At 38.7% G+C, this 18,430-nt stretch overlaps 2 protein-coding genes and 1 pseudogene across 3 annotated transcripts in view; 1 reads left to right on the top strand and 2 right to left on the bottom strand.

Annotated features, from left to right (window-relative positions):
• Positions 1-8,868, bottom strand: part of LOC127504872 (nuclear factor 7, ovary-like) — a 43,428-nt gene extending 34,560 nt beyond the window's left edge. Inside the window, exons 1-8 of one of the 2 annotated variants that reach the window (XM_051880002.1) lie at positions 8,731-8,868; positions 8,259-8,300; positions 6,906-7,607; positions 5,250-5,806; positions 4,849-4,929; positions 4,607-4,729; positions 659-823; positions 510-582 (exon numbers count right to left, since the gene is read on the bottom strand). In XM_051880002.1, the coding sequence (XP_051735962.1) occupies positions 510-582; positions 659-823; positions 4,607-4,729; positions 4,849-4,929; positions 5,250-5,806; positions 6,906-7,607; positions 8,259-8,300; positions 8,731-8,746 (1,759 nt within the window). In that variant the 5' untranslated portion in view covers positions 8,747-8,868. The remainder of the gene's footprint in view (positions 1-509; positions 583-658; positions 824-4,606; positions 4,730-4,848; positions 4,930-5,249; positions 5,807-6,905; positions 7,608-8,258; positions 8,301-8,730) is intronic. The other variant, XM_051879996.1, reaches the window with a different exon arrangement.
• LOC127504873 (AP-1 complex subunit sigma-2) overlaps positions 1-18,430 on the top strand; it is a 111,275-nt gene that overhangs the window by 89,814 nt on the left and 3,031 nt on the right. The gene's annotated exons all lie outside the window — the stretch shown is intronic.
• On the bottom strand, positions 11,525-17,764 carry LOC127504876 (E3 ubiquitin-protein ligase TRIM21-like; annotated as a pseudogene).

The raw sequence follows: 18,430 nt of genomic DNA, 5'->3' as shown, positions 1-18,430 counted from the left end.
TCACTAAAATTCACATTATACTTCTTTAAAGCTGCAGTCCGTAACTTTTTGTGCTATAGTGGTTGATAAACAGAACTGCATGCGTCTTGCTGAGGAATATTGTAGCCGGAGCTACTTCTCTCTGTTTATGTCTATGACGAGTCACGCAGGTACTGTGCTGCTCCGCAGCGGTGCCGACCCGACCCGTCTAAAATAGTCCCAATATAAACACTTATTATAGGTGTACCGTAGTGATTCAGGATAAGACAAAAACACGGATTGGAAAATGTATTCAAGATGTATTCGTTTATTATATAAATTTGTAAATTTTGAACAGTTAAAAGATAAGGACTGCAGCTTTAACTGATTATGATGTGAGTTGATATAACTTGTAATAAAATATATAAATATAAAGTAATTTTATAATGTGGTAATCACCAGCATCACAGATGCTTAAAATTAATTTAACACTTTTTTTCTTAGTATTTTCTTAGTTAATGACAAAAACACTGTATTTGATATTCACATACCAGTTTGAGTGAGTTTTTCATTTAGCTGTTTCTTCAGTAGACTTAGAGAGTTCATGTCCACATCAGAGGACATCTACAGCAGGAAAGAAAAGACTATTAAATATTAAATATATTCCACATTATTGCTGATTAGACAGATGTTCACAGACCTGTATGACATGGAGATGATCGTCAGTGTGTGAGAGCTGCTCCAGCTCAGTGTTTCTCTTCTTCAGCTCAGTGATTTCCTGCTGCAGCTCTTTAATGAGATCTTCGGCCTGTTTCTCTGCTGCTTTCTGCTGTTCCTTCATCTTCAGCTGCTCAGACTGACATCTCTAAATGGATTGGATCAGATCAGTGAAGAGTCAAAAACTATAGATAAAGAAAGACTGTTCACTCCTCTTAGTTATGAACAGGAGAAACTGCAATGCGCAATATGGTGGAATAGGTCCCACCTTCTAAGTAAAAGAGCCAATTGCTGATTGATAAATTCATTGCGTCACTGCAGCTGCCGTTATAGGCTCCGGTTCCCATAGAAACCTGAGACTCACGCTTATGACTGCACATGTGCATTGGCTTGTCTAGCCTGAAACATAAGCTATTTTAATGCTATTTGTGCATAAGAAATATTTATGGGACAGTTCATTTCAGATTGTGTTGCTGATTTTAAATGTTATTTAATTGCAAGACTAGCAGTTTTTGAGATTTCAGGATTCCCCCATTCAAATAGATAGGACTTGGTCTTGGATGTTGAAATATCTGACAGGAGGCATTGCAAATATGGCCGCCGAGTGAACAGACTTTCCTTGAAAGGGACTTTGGAAGAGTTCAACACTGAATGATTTCTCTTTATCTGTGTTCCCCTCCCCCAACTGGACAAAGTTACATTAAGTTATATTTTTAAGCTGGTTTGACTGCGTTCTAACAGCGCTCATCAATGTCAAAATGACTTGAGAAGGCCAATCAAATCAAAGAAGACGGGTTTTACTGTTCACTGAAGATGAGCGTGAATTTTAATGCTGAAAAAGTTGAGGGAAGATTTAAGTACCTAAACATTTAATACTAGTATTTGACAACTGTTTGTCAGGGTTGAGGTATGTTCTCTTGCATACTTATTCTTCTGATTCTTCTTCTTCTGGACAAAACTTTGGCGCGTAACTTGTTCCGCACCGTTTGTCATAGACCCATGAATGAGGCATCAAATTGTGCAGATTTTTAAGGACACCTGTGCTGTGACTTTTATAAGCGATCAGGTGTACGATGTTCGCCCGGCAGGTGAAAAAGTAGCTGAAAAAGTCCCATAAACTTTGCATTGCGACAAACTTTAACGAGTCATAGCTCTTAACGAGAATTTCGTAGAAACATGTGGGTTACCACGTTTGAAGAGGCTGACAGTCTCTGTCAGACCATACCTCAAAATGGGGTGTAAGTTGTACCCCTGGGGCACAAGAGCTGCCCAAATTTGCCCCATAGACATACTATGGTGAAGCCGTGCCCATGAAACAGGAAGTGACTGCATATATATTTTTCCTACTATGGTAAATTACATAGGGATTTTGTATTAAACATAACTCTGGATCACAATGTCATAGAGACAAGGGGGTGGGCTCATTTTACTCAGGCAACCAATCAGCCTCTCAGGATCATTGTGAAGCTATCAAGCCACGCCCTAGCAACCATTTAGAGCATCCTAGCAACCCAAATCCAAAGAGGGATATCATCAAATCTGAATATCATAGAGGCATGGGGGTTGGTTTATATCATTCATACTGGCAAGCAGCCTTTGTAGTATCATCACTGGCAGCTGCCAAGCCACTCCCTAGCAACTGTTCAGCAAGACCTATATCTCTGCATCAGAACATCATAGAGACATGGGGGTTGGCTCTTTTGACTCACGCTAGCAAACAGGACTTCCAACATGCTACACATGCTAGCAGTGAATAGCTACATGCTAATAGCAATTAGCTTAGGGTTTAAACATGATACAAACAAGTCAAAATGTGTTAGCATCATGCTATCAGCATGCTAATCGTGTTAACATCATGCGAGTAGCATGTTAATCATGTTAGCATCATGCTAGCAACATGCTAATCATGTTAACATCATGTTAGTAACATGGTAATCATGTTAGCATCATGTTAACAACATGCTAATCATGTTAGCATCTTGCTAAATACAAATGCTAGCAACATGTTAGCAACATGCTAATCATGTTAGCATCTTGCTAAAAACATGCTAGCAACATGGTAATCCTGTTAGCAACATGCTAATAATGTTAGCATCTTTTTTAAAACACGCTAGCAGCATGCTAATGGTGTTAACATCATGTTAGCAACATGGTAATCATGCTAGCATCATGTTAGCATCATTTTACCAAATGCTAATTATGTTAGCATCTTGCTAAAAACATGCTAGCAACATGGTAATCATGTTAGCATATTTGCTAAAAACATGCTAACAACATGGTAATCATGTTAGCATCTTGTTAAAAACATGCTAATAGTGTTAGCATCATGTTAGCAAAATGTTAATCATGTTAGCATCTTGCTAGCAACATGCTAATCATGTTAACATCATGTTAGTAACATGGTAATCATGTTAGCATTATGTTAACAACACGCTAATCATGTTAGTATCTTGCTAAATACAAATGCTAGCAAAATGGTAATCATGCTAGCATCATGTTAGCATCTTGCTAAATACAAATGCTAGCAACATGTTAGCAACATGCTAATCATGTTAGCATCTTGCTAAAAACATGCTAGCAACATGGTAATCATGTTAGCATCATGTTAACAACATGCTAATCATGTTAGCATCTTGCTAAATACAAATGCTAGCAACATGTTAGCAACATGCTAATCATGTTAGCATCTTGCTAAAAACATGCTAGCAAAAACATGTTAGCAACATGCTAATCATGTTAGCATCATGTTAACAACATGCTAATCATGTTAGCATCTTGCTAAATACAAATGCTAGCAACATGTTAGCAACATGCTAATCATGTTAGCATCTTGCTAAAAACATGCTAGCAACATGGTAATCATGTTAGCAACATGCTAATAATGTTAGCATCTTTTTTAAAACACGCTAGCAGCATGCTAATGGTGTTAGCATCATGTTAGCAACATGGTAATCATGCTAGCATCATGTTAGCATCATTTTACCAAATGCTAATTATGTTAGCATCTTGCTAAAAACATGCTAGCAACATGGTAATCATATTAGCATCTTGCTAAAAACATGCTAACAACATGGTAATCATGTTAGCATGTTGCTAAAAACATGCTAATAGTGTTAACATCATGTTAGCAAAATGTTAATCATGTTAGCATCTTGCTAGCAACATGCTAATCATGTTAACATCATGTTAGTAACATGGTAATCATGTTAGCATTATGTTAACAACACGCTAATCATGTTAGTATCTTGCTAAAGACAAATGCTAGCAACATGGTAATCATGCTAGCATCATGTTAGCAACATGCTAATCATGTTAGCATCTTGCTAAAAACATGCTAGCAACATGGTAATCATGTTAGCAACATGCTAATAATGTTAGCATCTTTTTTAAAACACGCTAGCAGCATGCTAATGGTGTTAGCATCATGTTAGCAACATGGTAATCATGCTAGCATCATGTTAGCATCATTTTACCAAATGCTAGTTATATTAGCATCTTGCTAAAAACATGCTAGCAACATGGTTATCATGTTAGCATCTTGCTAAAAACATGCTAACAACATGGTAATCATGTTAGCATCTTTTGCTAAAAACATGCTAATAGTGTTAGCATCATGTTAGCAACATGTTAATCATGTTAGCATCTTACTAAAACATGCTAGCAGGACGGTAATCATGTTAGCATCATGCTAATCAAGAGTACCGGGTTTTGCCACTGCAAGCAGCATTCACATTTTCTTCAGGAAATGTACATTCTAGTTCTTTTACTGTTCTTTTTGCTTTCCTGTTAATCCATTTAAATCCTTTGTTTCTTTTAACTTCCAGCCAAACTGCTGAGACCATTGCATCACAAACACCAAACCACCCCACACTTGTAAACCAATGCACTTACACACACACGCACACATACACACATACACACACACACTCACGGTGTATTGTGTAGGCAAGATGATCAACACTGCTACCAACAGGACACCCAGACCAATAATCATCCCATTTGAAATGTGGACAGTTCGAGATGAAGTAAGGAAGCCGTCATTGGAGGCGAGAGTCTGTAAAAAGAGAAAGATTCAGTTCAAGTAACACTTCTCGAAGAAAGATCACAAAGCTTGTGCAAAGCTGTGGCCCAAATTGCAAGAAGCCGAATGATTTTAATCATTTTTTCACTCACTTTTCTCGGCTTTACTGAGTGTTTGATCTCTTGAATCTTCTTCATTCTCTTCTGGATCATCTGCTGCTCGTCTGTCTGTGTCTGAACCAGATGATGATACATACAGAGAAAAACACATTTATCACTGAATTTATTGTTTGATCTTCTGACACATTTTTTTTTTTATTAGAATAATGAATGTAAAACAGAATTCAAAATTTTTGTCTCCTGGCTTTTAGTCCATGTCTGTCAGCTTTGAAGGTAACATACTGTATGTTGCATTCTCAAAAGAAGACAAAATTAACTTTTAGGTGATTTATTAAAAAAGTGACAAACCTTTCAATATGACCTGCACCACATCAAGTACACAGTAAAACTGCATTTCATGGAGTGTTTAAAGTGTTTTGTCTGTAACTCTTTACCTTCTTCTCTGGACTCTCCTCCTCTATAGGAACAGTGTTGTGAGTCCTGTGTTCTCCTTCAGTGCAGAACAGACAAACACACGTCTGATCATCTCTGCAGAACATCTCCAGAGGTCTCTCATGTTTCTGGCATATATAATCCTCCAGATTTTCCACAGCGTTGATCAGTGTGTGTTTCTTTAGACGTGGGACTCTGAGATGAGGCTCCAGATGATCATCACAGTAAGAGCTTTGACACGTCAGGCAGGACTTCACAGCTTTCTGCTTTCTTTCATTACAGAAGTCACAGACCACCTCAGATTCTCCTAGATTGAGCTTCTCCTTAAAGTGTTGCACAACCTCTCTGAGTGTTGTATTAATCTTGAGATCAGGTCTTTTGCTGAATGTTTCTTTACAGAATGGACAGAAGCAGGTCTGTGTATTTGTCCAGCACTCGCTCAGGCAGGTTCTGCAGAAGTTGTGTCCACATGGAGCGGTGACTGGATCAGTGAACACTTCCAGACAGATGGAGCACTGGAGCTCCTCATTTAGTGCTGGACCACTGGAGGATGCCATGACTGAAAAGAAAAGTAATGACAATATATCATCTACATTGCTGAATAATTAAGTATTTTTTACACACAGGGTAAAATTTTTGTTGGTTAGCACAGTCCGCTCAGCCCCTGCTGGCAGAGGCAGTATCTACACCATTCTATGGCAAAAAAGTATCATTCAGTAATTCACAAGTAGCCATGTATACTGACAAAATATTTCTTTCCATGCAACATATAATTTATATTATAAATGCTTTGTTCATAAATAAAGAGAACAGGTAGGTTGTGTATTTCTATGTGTCATGGACAAGCCATGCAACCAGATGCGTAGAAGATGTTAGAAGCTGTTGGAAACAGGTGATTCTGTCCACCGCACTTTTTTGGACCCACCGCCAATATTTCCGCCCCTGTTCTCTGATTTGTTTAGATTTGAGTGATCTAAAGATGATGATACACGGGTCATTTAAATCTGGATACTTTAGATCGGTCGTGGGCAATATTTTGAGATCCTCCAATCAGAATGCTAGCAGCCGATCACGTGACCGGCTTGGAGATTTCAGAAAAAAATTCAAACAAGGTCCTTTGTTTGTTTGTTCACTTTGTTACAATAAACTGCACTTGGGTTCATCATCTCGCCTTCAGTTTGGACTAGACTGTTACAACTGTACGTTCATTTTTTGTGCTTCCTTGTCATTCGTTCATCATCTGAACTTTATTATTCGTGAAGCATTATTTTGTTGTGTGTCATGTATAAAGTTCTGTCCCACAGACAGAACTTTGGGTTAAGATATTTTGAAGGCTGAGACGCTGACATCGATGCTGAAGAACTGTGCTACACTACTACCTTCAATAAATTCTTCTTCCCACAAGAACTCTGGTAAAATCTAACAGGGGTTGCCACTTTACTTTCATTTTGTTGTTTATTTTATGATTAAACTTTACTTTGATCATTCGCTGGTTCCCGCTTCTTTCTTGCCTGAGCCTTTAACATCGTTACAGTAATAATATTTATTAAAGTTTTTTTTTTTTTTCAGTTTTTTTTTTACCAAATCTCCACAAATTGATATACGGTCAAATAAAAATGTTTTTTTTTTTTTATCTGTAAGTTTACAACAAAACTTACACAAGGTTTTCCTTTGAACAGCAACCTCCATTTTCTCTTTGTTTCTCTGTTTGATTTTTCCATCATCTTCATGATCAAAATCTCCCTCTTCTTCTGCTGTGACTGAAACTCCAGATCTCTTCTTCTCTCCATCTTCTGATGTTTCTTCTCGTGCTTCCTCATGCAAATCACAGATAAGAAATTGGACCTGGTTTTCTTTGAGCATCTTCTCCACTCTTTCAAGTATCTCAGAGTGCAATCCTGATTTGCTTTCATCAAACTGAAGATGTTCATCTCCACATTCCTTTATTAACTGATGAATACAGTTACTGTTTATCTCTCTCTCATCAGTCAACACTATAGTGTGTATAGGAGCCTCCTTACTAAATTCATTCAGCACATATTTCACTCTGTGTCTGTTATTGTCACTGAAGTCGTTCTGCTGCAGTACAAGTATGATCACATGAGGTCCAGGAGCAGACAGATTCACACACTCTTTCACTCCCTGTGTGATCTGAGTGATTGACAGATTTGGCCTCAGCAGGTGAGGAGCGTTGATGACTGTGACGTCTCTGTCCTTCAGTTTTCCTCTGTGTTTCTCAATGTTCAGCTCTACATCAGCAGGTGCTTCACTCTCAAACGCTGCTCTTCCTAAGATGAAGTTTCCCACTCTGTTGTTTTCTGTTATATTCTTCCCCAGCAGAACAATCCTCAAATCACTCACTGGAACACAGAACACAAACAACAGTAAAACTCGACCCGTGATCCATGAACAGAGATGTCAGATTTCAGATTGAAGGTACTGGACCAGATGAACAACTGCCATTGAGATGAGTGGAGATGATAACACAACCTTACACTACCGGTACAAAGTTTCTGAACTGTAAGAGTTTTTAAAATAAGTCTCTTCTGCTCACCAAGGCTTCATTTATTTGATCCAAAATACAGCAAAAACAGTAATATTGTGAAATATTTTTACAATTCAAAATAGCTGTTTTCTATTTAAATATATGTTAAAATGTAATTTATTCCTGTGATCAAAGCTGAATTTTCAGCATCATTACTCCAGTCTTCAGTGTCACATGATCCTTCAGAAATCATTCTAATATGATGATTTGCTGCTCAAGAAACATTTATTATTATCAATATTGAAAACAGTTGGAAAACAGTTTTTCAGGATTCTTTGATGAATAGAAAGTTCAAAAGAACAGCACTTATCTCAAAATGAATGCTCTTGTAACATTTTTACTACCGTTCAAAGGTTTGGGGTCAGTAAGAGTAAGAGATATAAACCTCCCTTTAGACACACAGTTTCTCAAGGATTTTGATATTTGCAGTACTGAATGTTATGAATGATCATATTTGTTGACTTACTATTAGGTCGGTCAAGAGATAGACTTCCACATTCTCTTTGAACTGCAAATAAAACAACATGGAATTTAAAATTTGGCAAATTCTTTTACCAAATTCTGTTATCATCTTTATTTATTAAAGAAATAGATTACAAGAAAAGAACAATTTGCCAACATTTATTATTCCACCTCAGTATTATATTCTTTCTTTCATAATACACTAAAGTTTATTGCCTGCATGGGGGTAATTAAATGACACATTTTTAATTTTTTTCAATACTATTTACATCTGCACAGTCGTTTTTTGTTTGTTTGTTTTGTTTTGTTTTGACCACCAGTCATGTGCTTCCTTGTACCGATATATTTTCCAGCATTTATTACATATTAAGCTATTATTTAATAAATAAAATAAAAGAATACTTGCCGTTAGAATTTCAGTAAACATGGTATTTTATCTTGTTAAACACATTTATTTGGTCTGATTTGATTCTTACCTGAACTAGACGTCATTCCGTCCACACGGAGCGTTTATGTGTACGCTAAAATTTTGTATCGGATAGGCGTTTCGTCCAGAAGAATCCGGCGTTTTCAGAGAGTATGAGGTGTCTGCGGAACTAAAGTGGACATTTCTGTATTTGTGGGTGTTTTCAAACTGGTGGGTGTAATGCAATGAAAATGACCCCCTTCACCCGACCCCACCCCTAAACCCCACCCACACTCTGACGTCAGCAAATCAGGTAACGCTCTCAAAACGCCTCTCTGTCCATCAATCATTAATGTCCTGCAGAGACCTGTACTTGTTTTCAGAAGGTGAATCACTTTTCAAGCACTGATTTTCAGCAGTGGCGCTTCAATGTGATGACATAAAAAAGACAGAGTAACGCAAAATAATGGCAAGAAAACTCATGTGCGCTCAGTGTAGTCAGGTTCATTAACAAATGACTCTTATGAACCGATTCTTTGTGAGTCAAAAACACACAGCGCAGCCAAGTTCACTTACGAAATGTTATTCCATTTGTTCATGAATCAGAAAATTACTGCTTCTCGGCTAAGAAATGTAATCCCATCTGAATATGTCTGAGATTCATTTCGTAATTCTTTCTTCAGACATCAACCTTTTTATTCAAACACTCTGAAACTAGTGATTTCAGTACAATGTTGAGAACAGTGAAAAGAACACAAAACCAATGAAAGCACTGAAGCTCTTCTGTTCACAGCTTTCAAACACGGTGAAACAAAATAGACACAGTGGTATTTGTGCTGATAGGTGGAATTATGCAATGGAGGAAAGGTTCGTGGAGCTAAGAAAACAATACCTCCTTGAGGGATGACCACGACGGAGTGAAAAATGATAAATGCTGGTGAACGATAGCGGAGCCGCTTCAGCAACCCGGTACCGAAATTAGCATTAGGCTAATGCAACCATTGTTGTTTATGCTCTTGTTTCCGGAAGTCAGTCACTAGTTACGTCTTCTTGATGACATTACACACATCGTTAAAGACGGCTAGTGATGTTGGGTTGGGAAGCAGACATGTTTCTTGTCCACGACGCGACAAGAGTTCATGAGTCAAAATCGCATAATCTGACACAGTGACTATCATTACGGACAAAAATATTGTGTGGTCTGAACCCAGCTATGGTTCTTTTGTAGCATGAGTTTGGTGAAGTATAATAATAACAAACATTGTCACATGTGGTCCCTGATGGTTTAGAGCAGTGGCTCCCAACCTTTTTTTCTTCAAGGCCCCCCTCCTCTCCGAATCAATAATGCAAGAATTATAGAGATGTAGTTCGCATATCCTATGTTCGTGAAGCGGTTGGGTGTTTTGAGCTGCCGTTTAGTTTGTATTTCACACAGCATGATGGCTTGAGCTGATCCGAAACAATCACAGAACACTTACAAGAGAGGTGGTGCTTTGTTTTAAATTAATTTAATTGATCTTTTTCTAATTTAATGTAATAAAATTTATGAAATTATATAGATATATTTAAATTCATTGTAAGTTATCTCTCAGCCCCCCTGGAGGATCAATGAGGCCCCCTAGTGGCCCACGGCCCATAGGTTGAAAACCACTGGTTTAGACGACAGTTACTCCAAGTCGCCCCCTGTCGTTTCAAAGAATAGTACAACGTGGAGCGCATCAAGTATAAAACCCTTGTCCGTTTGTGGAGGACTGCACACAGTCAGTGGAGGTCAGAAAGCAGACAGACTGGCTAAACCGACCGTCTGCTAGCTGCCTCACGTTACAGAAGTCAGAAAATTCAGATAACTCCCAACACATAGAAACTCTTACACCTAGATATTTTCAAATAGAGACTGTGTCTGTACCCCGAATTAGTAAAAACAAAAAACTTCCAAACCCATTTAATGGTAAAAATTTAATTGATGTTCAACAAATAAAAAATAGAGATAATAATGCTAAACAAATGATAAAACTCAGGTTGTTCTCCCAAGGTTTTTTTCTCCATTTTAACACCAATTTGCCATTTGTCTGCCACCTAATGTCATCTGATGGAGTTTGGGTTCCTTGCCGCTGTCGCCTCTGGCTTGCTTAGTTGGGGACACTTGACTTGACATTTGATATTCAACAGTGCTTTGATCTGCCTGCATTGACACTATTCTTTAAGAGCTGCTGTGCAGCCAAACAATGTACCAGTTATCAATGTAAAGCTGCTTTGACACAATCTACATTGTAAAAAGCGCTATATAAATAAAGGTGATATGACTTGACTTGACTTGAGGCAGGAGAAAGTATGAACAAAGCTTAAAGGATTAATTCACTTTCAAGTGAAAATTAGCCCAAGCTTTACTCACCCTCAAGCCATCCTAGGTGTATATGACTTTCTTCTTTCTGATGAACACAATCGGAGATATTGTAATAAATATCCTGACTCATCCGAGCTTTATAATGGCAGTGAGCGAGATCAACGAGTATGAGCTGAAGAAAGTGTCTCCATCCACATCCATGAAGTAAAATATCTAGCTTCCACCGGACCGTCTTCTGTAATTAACTTTAGACACCGTGAACACACACCCAAAGCAGTGGGCAGCCGTTTTTGCTGCGGCACCCGGGGAGCGATTGGGGGTTAGGTGTCTTGCTCAAGGTCACCTCATTTTTGGGTAATGAGAGTGGAAGAGAGCGCTGTTCGTTCACTTCCCCGACTCTCTCCAGTACTGAGACTCGAACCCGCAACCTTCGGGTTACAAGTCCGACTCTCTGACCATTAGCGCTGTTCATTCACTACCCCCACTCACCCAAGAAATTTAGTTTACAAGAAATCTAATATAATTTAACACTTGTCTTTATTCAGATGTTGCAGTTATTCCAATATAAACCAAGAATCGCAATGTTTTACAGGTAATTTCAAGTTAACAGCTGAAAAGAAGAGAGAGAGAGAGAGAGATAATGGACAGTGGAAATTTCCTTACAGATAATATTATACAGAATTTCAAAATATTCTAAATGTTTAATCATATTATTATTTGTTTTGCTAATTATAATCCTTATAAATGCACATGCATATATAATCTTTCTAGATTTCATGTTTCATATTTTGGGGGATTTGTTAATTTAATTTGACAGGTGTGATGATCAGTGGGATTGAGTTTTTACCTTCATCATTAAGGCATGGGCTAAAATATGGATAGAGTTTCTCAGTGAAAGTCTGACCAGTGAAAGAGTAGATATGAGAGCTGGAGCCCACATTGTAAAAAGAGATCAGACCCTCCTCATAATCCACAAACACTCCCACCTTCTCAGGTTTCACTTTCAGAGATAACAAGACAGATGAATTATCACAAGCTTTATATTGATTCTCATTCCTCAGAATCACAGTCCAGATTCCATCCTCAGGACTTGGGCTAATGTCCTCCTTCCTGTTAATGGATTCTTTGGCCACTCCTAAATCCCAATTAGACTTTCCCTTCACAAGCACCTCATAGTAAAATTTCCCTGAGCTGAATCCCTCCTTTGCCAGAACACTCAAACTCTCATCAAATCTCTTTGGGTTTTCTGGGACGTTCTGCTCAATGTCTCCATCACTGACTTGTTTTACATCATCAGACAGGATGAGATATGGATTCGCTGTATCAGGATCCAGAGTCACATTCACTGAGAGAGATCAGACATTATCAATCAACTTCAGAACAAATATTTTCAGATACACAATAAATAATAAAGATCATTAAGTGTATTGAAGAAAATGGTGTCAGTCGCACTGTACCTGCATACTTCTGCACAAACTTCAACCCCATGGACACTGATGACAATATAATGTAATGAATTATTCATTGGAATATTTCAGGTTAACAATGATTATATCTCTATTAGCAGCATCAGTGGCATGTAAATGTGGCTCATCTATCAGTTTATAAAACAGAATGCAGAATGTTTACTAAAGCTCTAATATTAATTACTTATTAGATCTTTAATTATTAATTATTCAGTGGGGGAAAAAATGTGTTACTTGGGAAGTAAAGTTTCTAAATTGTCCTTGTGAGGTGGGAAAACATTTTTAGGCAGACTTCTGGTTACTGTGTGTGTTTCTGATGTAATTTCTATTAGTGGAGTTTGTACAGATACATTAATAGTTGCGTCACATTCCTTACATGTTGCTTTCAGGTATTCTCAACAGATAACCAAGTCTTTAACTGGTTATGGTATGACTTGAAGTTTATATAGAACTTTACATAAGAAATCTGTTCACTGTTTTATATTCACATACCAGTTTGATAGAATTTTTTATTCAGAGTATTCTTCAGTTGAGTCAGAGCTCTATACAGAGGGATCACATTCACATCAGAGTCAATCCTGATCTCAGTCCAGTTCTTGGTGTGTGAGTTCATCTACAGCAGGAAAGAGAAGACTATTAAATAATTTTTATTTTTAGGTTAATTAAATATTTTTTCTAATTTGACAGTTCTGTATACACCGATCAGGCATAACATTATGAGCACTGACAGGTGAAGTGAATAACACTGATCATCTCTTCATCACGGCACCTGTTAGTGGGTGGATATATTAGGCAGCAAGTGAACATTTTGTCCTCAAAGTTGATGTGTTAGAAGCAGGAAAAATGGGCAAGCGTTAGGATTTGAGCGAGTTTAACAAGGGCCAAATTGTGATGGCTAGACGACTGGGTCAGAGCATCTCCAGAACTGCAGCTCCTGTGGGGTGTTCCCGGTCTGCAGTGCTCAGTATCTATCAAAAGTGCTCCAAGGAAGGAACAGTGGTGAACTGGCGACAGGGTCATGGGCAGACAAGACTCATTGATGCATGTGGGGAGCGAAGGCTGGCCCGTGTGGTCCGATCCAACAGATAACATAACAAATGTTTAAACTGAGAAATTTTATAATTGTATCCACTAAATGAGCTCATTTCAAATTTGATGCCTGCTACAGGTATCAAAGTAGTTGGGACAGGGGCATGTTTACCATGGTGTAGCATCTCCTCTTCTTTTCAAAACAGTTTGAAGACGTCTGGGCATCGAGGTTATGGGTTTCTGGAGTTTTGGTGTTAGAATTTGGTCCCATTCTTGCCTGATATAGGTTTCCAGCTGCTGAAAAGTTTGTAGTTGTCTTTGACTTATTTTTCATTTAATGTTGCTTTAAAACCTTTATATACCTTTCAGCATTCATAGTGCCTTCCAAAACATGCAAGCTGCCCATACCATATGCACTTATGCACCCCATACCATCAGAGATGCTGGCTTTTAAACTGAACGCTGATAACACGCTGGAAGGTCTCCTTCCTCTTTAGCCCGGAGGACACGGCGTCCGTGATTTCCAACAAGAATGTCAAATTTGGACTCGTCTGACCGTAGAACACTTTTCCACTTTGAAACAGTCCATTTTAAATGAGCCTTGGCCCACAGGACACGACGGCGCTTCTGGATCATGTTCACATATGGCTTCCTTTTTGAATGATAGAGCTTTAGTTGGCATCTGCAGATGGCACGGCGGATTTTGTTTACCGACAGTGGTTTCTGGAAGTATTCCTGGGCCCATTTAGAAATGTCATTGACACAGTCATACCGATGAGTGATGCAGTGTCGTCTGAGGGCCCGAAGGCCACGGGCATCCAATAAAGGTCTTCGGCCTTGTCCCTTACGCACAGAGATTTCTCCAGTTTCTCTGAATGTTTTGATGATGTAATGCACTGTTGATGATGAGATTTGCAAAGCCTTTGCAATTTGACGTTGAGGAACATTGTTTTTAAAGTATTTTTATGCACTCTTTCACAGCTCTGCTCATCTTTACTTCTGAGAGACTCTGCCTCTCTAAGACATCCCTTTTATAGCTAATCATGTTACAGACCTGATATCAATTAACTTAATAAGTTGCTAGATGTTCTCCCAGCTGAATCTTTGAAATGAGCTCATTTTGTGCATACAATTTTAAAATTTCTCAGTTTAAACATTTGTTATGTTATCTATGTTCTATTGTGAATAAAATATTGGCTCATGTGATTTGAAAGTCTTTTAGTTTTCATTTTATTCAAATTTAAAAAACATCCCAACTTTTCCGGAATTCAGGTTGCACATGATGACTGATGAGACAGATGTTTACAGACCTGTATGACATGGAGATGATCGTCAGTGTGTGAGAGCTGTTCTACCTCAGTGTTTCTCTTCTTCAGCTCACTGATTTCCTGCTGCAGCTCTTTAATGAGATCTGCAGCCTGTTTTCTCTGCTGCCCTCTGCTGTTCCTCCATCATCTTCAGCTGCTCAAACTGACATCTCTGAATGGAGCGCATCAGATCGGTGAAGATCTCAACACTGGATGATTTCTCTTTCTCTGTGTTTCTCTGATGAAGGATAAAAATGTGTATTATTGCAGCGACAGCCAGTGACTCTCCGTTCAACTCAGTACCTTTATTTATGAAATAGATTGAAATATTATGATGCATTACATTAATAATTGTAACAATGTTATGCATCATTGTAACCACCCCACACCCTTAAACCTATGCACTTACACATACACACACACACACTCAAAAAACAAACAAAAAACAGCCTTTCTACTCTCTTTTTTGGCTTGCTTTTTAATCTATTTGTCTAATAAAATAGATTAATGGCTCTTTGACAAATACAATGTTCTGTCATGAAACTCTAGATGGCGCAGGCTAATAGGTCCTTTAACTCAGCCTGCTCATGACCACATCATTATCTATAGGGCACAGCTGATTGGTTCTTGCTGTATCAGTAGCCAATGAGCTTGCATGCTCAACCTTCAAAATACTTGGGTAGCATTTGCCTTAGCAGTGCAGCGTGCTTCAAAAACGCTCCACCTGTATAGATCTGCTATGGGTAATTCATGTATGTTATATTGTACAGCAGCAGCATGTCTTACTTGCTCACAGCACCGTGTCGTGTATACATTGGCAGTAGCAAGTCCCATACTTGCTCTGCAGCAAGCAGACCTAACCAAACATCAACATTGTCATACCCATTACCATGACAAACACTCTAAGAGCTGCTTTGTTCCTTTTGGATAAAAGTGTCTGCTATATGTGTAAAGGTAAATATTATTTTCTTTTCACTCACCCTTTTCAGCCCTACTGAGTATTGGATCTCTTGAATCTTCTTCATTCTGTCCTGGATCATCTGATGAACATCTGTCTGTGTCTGAACCAGCTGATTCTACATACAGAGAAAAGACACTATAGCTTTTAGTCCAGTTTATAAAATGAACACATATACATTTACAATGTAGTCCTTCTCTTCTGGGAAACAGGCCAGAAAAATTTATACTCATCATTTATAATGCTTTCTAGAATGAGAATGTCCCTCCCTCTAAAACCACCTGTCTATGACTAGCAACATCAAATAGCAAAGCATAGTTCACAGCTATGATGTACAGTAAAGCTTCTGGTTTTGACTGTTATTTAGAAAAGGGATGAGTTCATGGGGTGTTTAAAGTGTTTTTTTTTTCTTGCCTTCTCTCGACTCTCCTCTATAGGAACAGTGTTGTGAGTCCTGTGTTCTCCTTCGGTGCAGGACAGACACGCACACAGAGGACTCTCGTGTTTCTGGCATATATAATCCTCCAGATTTTCCACAGCATTGATCAGTTTGTGTTTCTTTAGACGTGGGACTCTGAGATGAGGCTCCAGATGATCATCACAGTAAGAGCTTTGACACGTCAGGCAGGTCTTCACAGCTTTCTGCTTTCTTTCATTACAGAAGTCACAGAACACCTCAGATTCTTCTAGATTGAGCTTCTCCTTAAAGTGTTGCACAACCTCTCTGAGTGTTGTATTAATCTTGAGATCAGGTCTTCTGCTGAATGTTTCTTTACAGAGTGGACAGAAGCAGGTCTGTGTGTTCGTCCAGCACTCGCTCAGGCAGGTTCTGCAGAAGTTGTGTCCACATGGAGTGGTGACTGGATCAGTGAACACTTCCAGACAGATGGAGCACAGGATCTCCTCATTTTGTGGACCACTGGAGGATGCCATGGCTGAAAACACAATGAGAATATATCATCTACATTGCTGAATTAAACAATTCACGAGTTCACATGCCTATACAGTCATAATAGTTAATGGTTAAAGAACTTGGCTTGCTTTCCTCGACGGAGGCTTGAACCTGAGGCTCATATCAAGCCGGTACGGTACTACATAGAGGGAGAATGAGAGGAGATGAGTAGGTGGAGGGATGCCAGAAGAATTGTCGCTGGGAGGGCGCAGTGACTGCTGATTGACAGGACTGAATAATCATACATTTGGAAATTTATTTAACGAGTTTGCCTGCCCTTCCAGTCTTAATACTAAATGGTAAACCAATTTGGCTTGCTGTCCTCAACGGAGGCTCGATCTCCGAGCTCAACCCCCCAAAAAAGTTTTTAATTGACTGAGAGCAGTTTGGTGATATAAGTAGAGAAGACTTTAATTGATTCAATCCCTCATCCCCCCCAAGGATGTGCAGAATACTTTTCACTGTTGTGGCATTGGGGAAATATAAGGCAGGTCAGGGGCTACTGAATGAAAAGGCTCCTTTAGGAGCGGAGCTAGAAATCACTGCTGCGGCAGTGAGAAATTGTTTCCGTATCTGTCAGTCACTTCGATGTGGTGTCGAATGCTGACACTAGGGGTCACTCTTGGGAGCCCCAAACACCTCTGATACTTCAGAAATGAGCAATGAGTCTGCCTTGAATGGCAACGATCTTTGTATCACGTGTCTGGGTCGTAAGCACGCTGAGACAGTTTTCATGATTGGGTCATGCCCTTACTGTGAGAACATTTTTTGCGGTCATGACTCTTCTTTCTGGTGAAAGAGGGAGTCACCTCAGACGCTCCCCGTGCTGGTCCTTCTGGTCTCCACATGTCAGGGCCATGTCAGTTAGGGTGATATGAGGGCAACAATGGGAGCATTTCCATTGGGTCAATCCCCACGGACCTCCCAGTCTGAGTTCGGTGCTAAGTTGACAGCCATGCATGGCCAGGTTGTTGTGGGCATCGGATTAGAGTGGAATCCACTACCCTGTCCTGAGAGTTCACGGTTGGATGATTGGTATATGGGGTCGGAGCGTGACTCACAGCTGTACTTCCCCGAAGTGCATGATGAACTCATGAACTCGTGGAAGGCACATTTCACTAGGATGATTAAGAGGAAGAATTACTGGAATGTTACATTCGCATCGAGAGTATCACTGACTGTATGTAAAAGTAATGTAACAGGCGAGATCTCAGGTAGTGATGATACAGGCTGTTTTAAGTATCCTTTCAAGTATCCTTAAATAAAAATATAATAATAATTGCATGAATATTTAGATCTGTTGCATTTCGCAGGTAGTTTAAGACTGGATTTAGATTTTTAAAAATGTAATGCAAGGAAATAGTAATATTTTTTAAAAGCTGTTAGAATTATGACAATATGACAATGTTTTTGTTTAGTTTTATAATGTAATAAATTTCTCATAATGTAAAAATTATTATGAGCTCAATATTTTATTACATTTTGAGAATTATTACATTATGAACATTTTATTACAATAATAATGTAATGCTTATTACATTATGTGCAGTTTTTACATTATGAATGCTACACATGTGGAATGAAACCAAATCAGAAAGGGAGCTGATGGAAGCATAACATGACTTCATCCAAACATTTTCTGTAAAAAGCAGTCCAAATGCTATTATCGCCATTTCCTCTTGCCCGTCGTCCACCATGTTTGTTTACTCTAAAG

The sequence above is a fragment of the Ctenopharyngodon idella genome, chromosome 22, assembly GCF_019924925.1.
Source record: "Ctenopharyngodon idella isolate HZGC_01 chromosome 22, HZGC01, whole genome shotgun sequence".
Classification (NCBI taxonomy): Eukaryota; Metazoa; Chordata; class Actinopteri; order Cypriniformes; family Xenocyprididae; genus Ctenopharyngodon; species Ctenopharyngodon idella.
The sequence above is the reverse complement of the archived record's forward strand: the minus strand, read 5'-3'. Positions and strand labels throughout refer to the sequence as shown.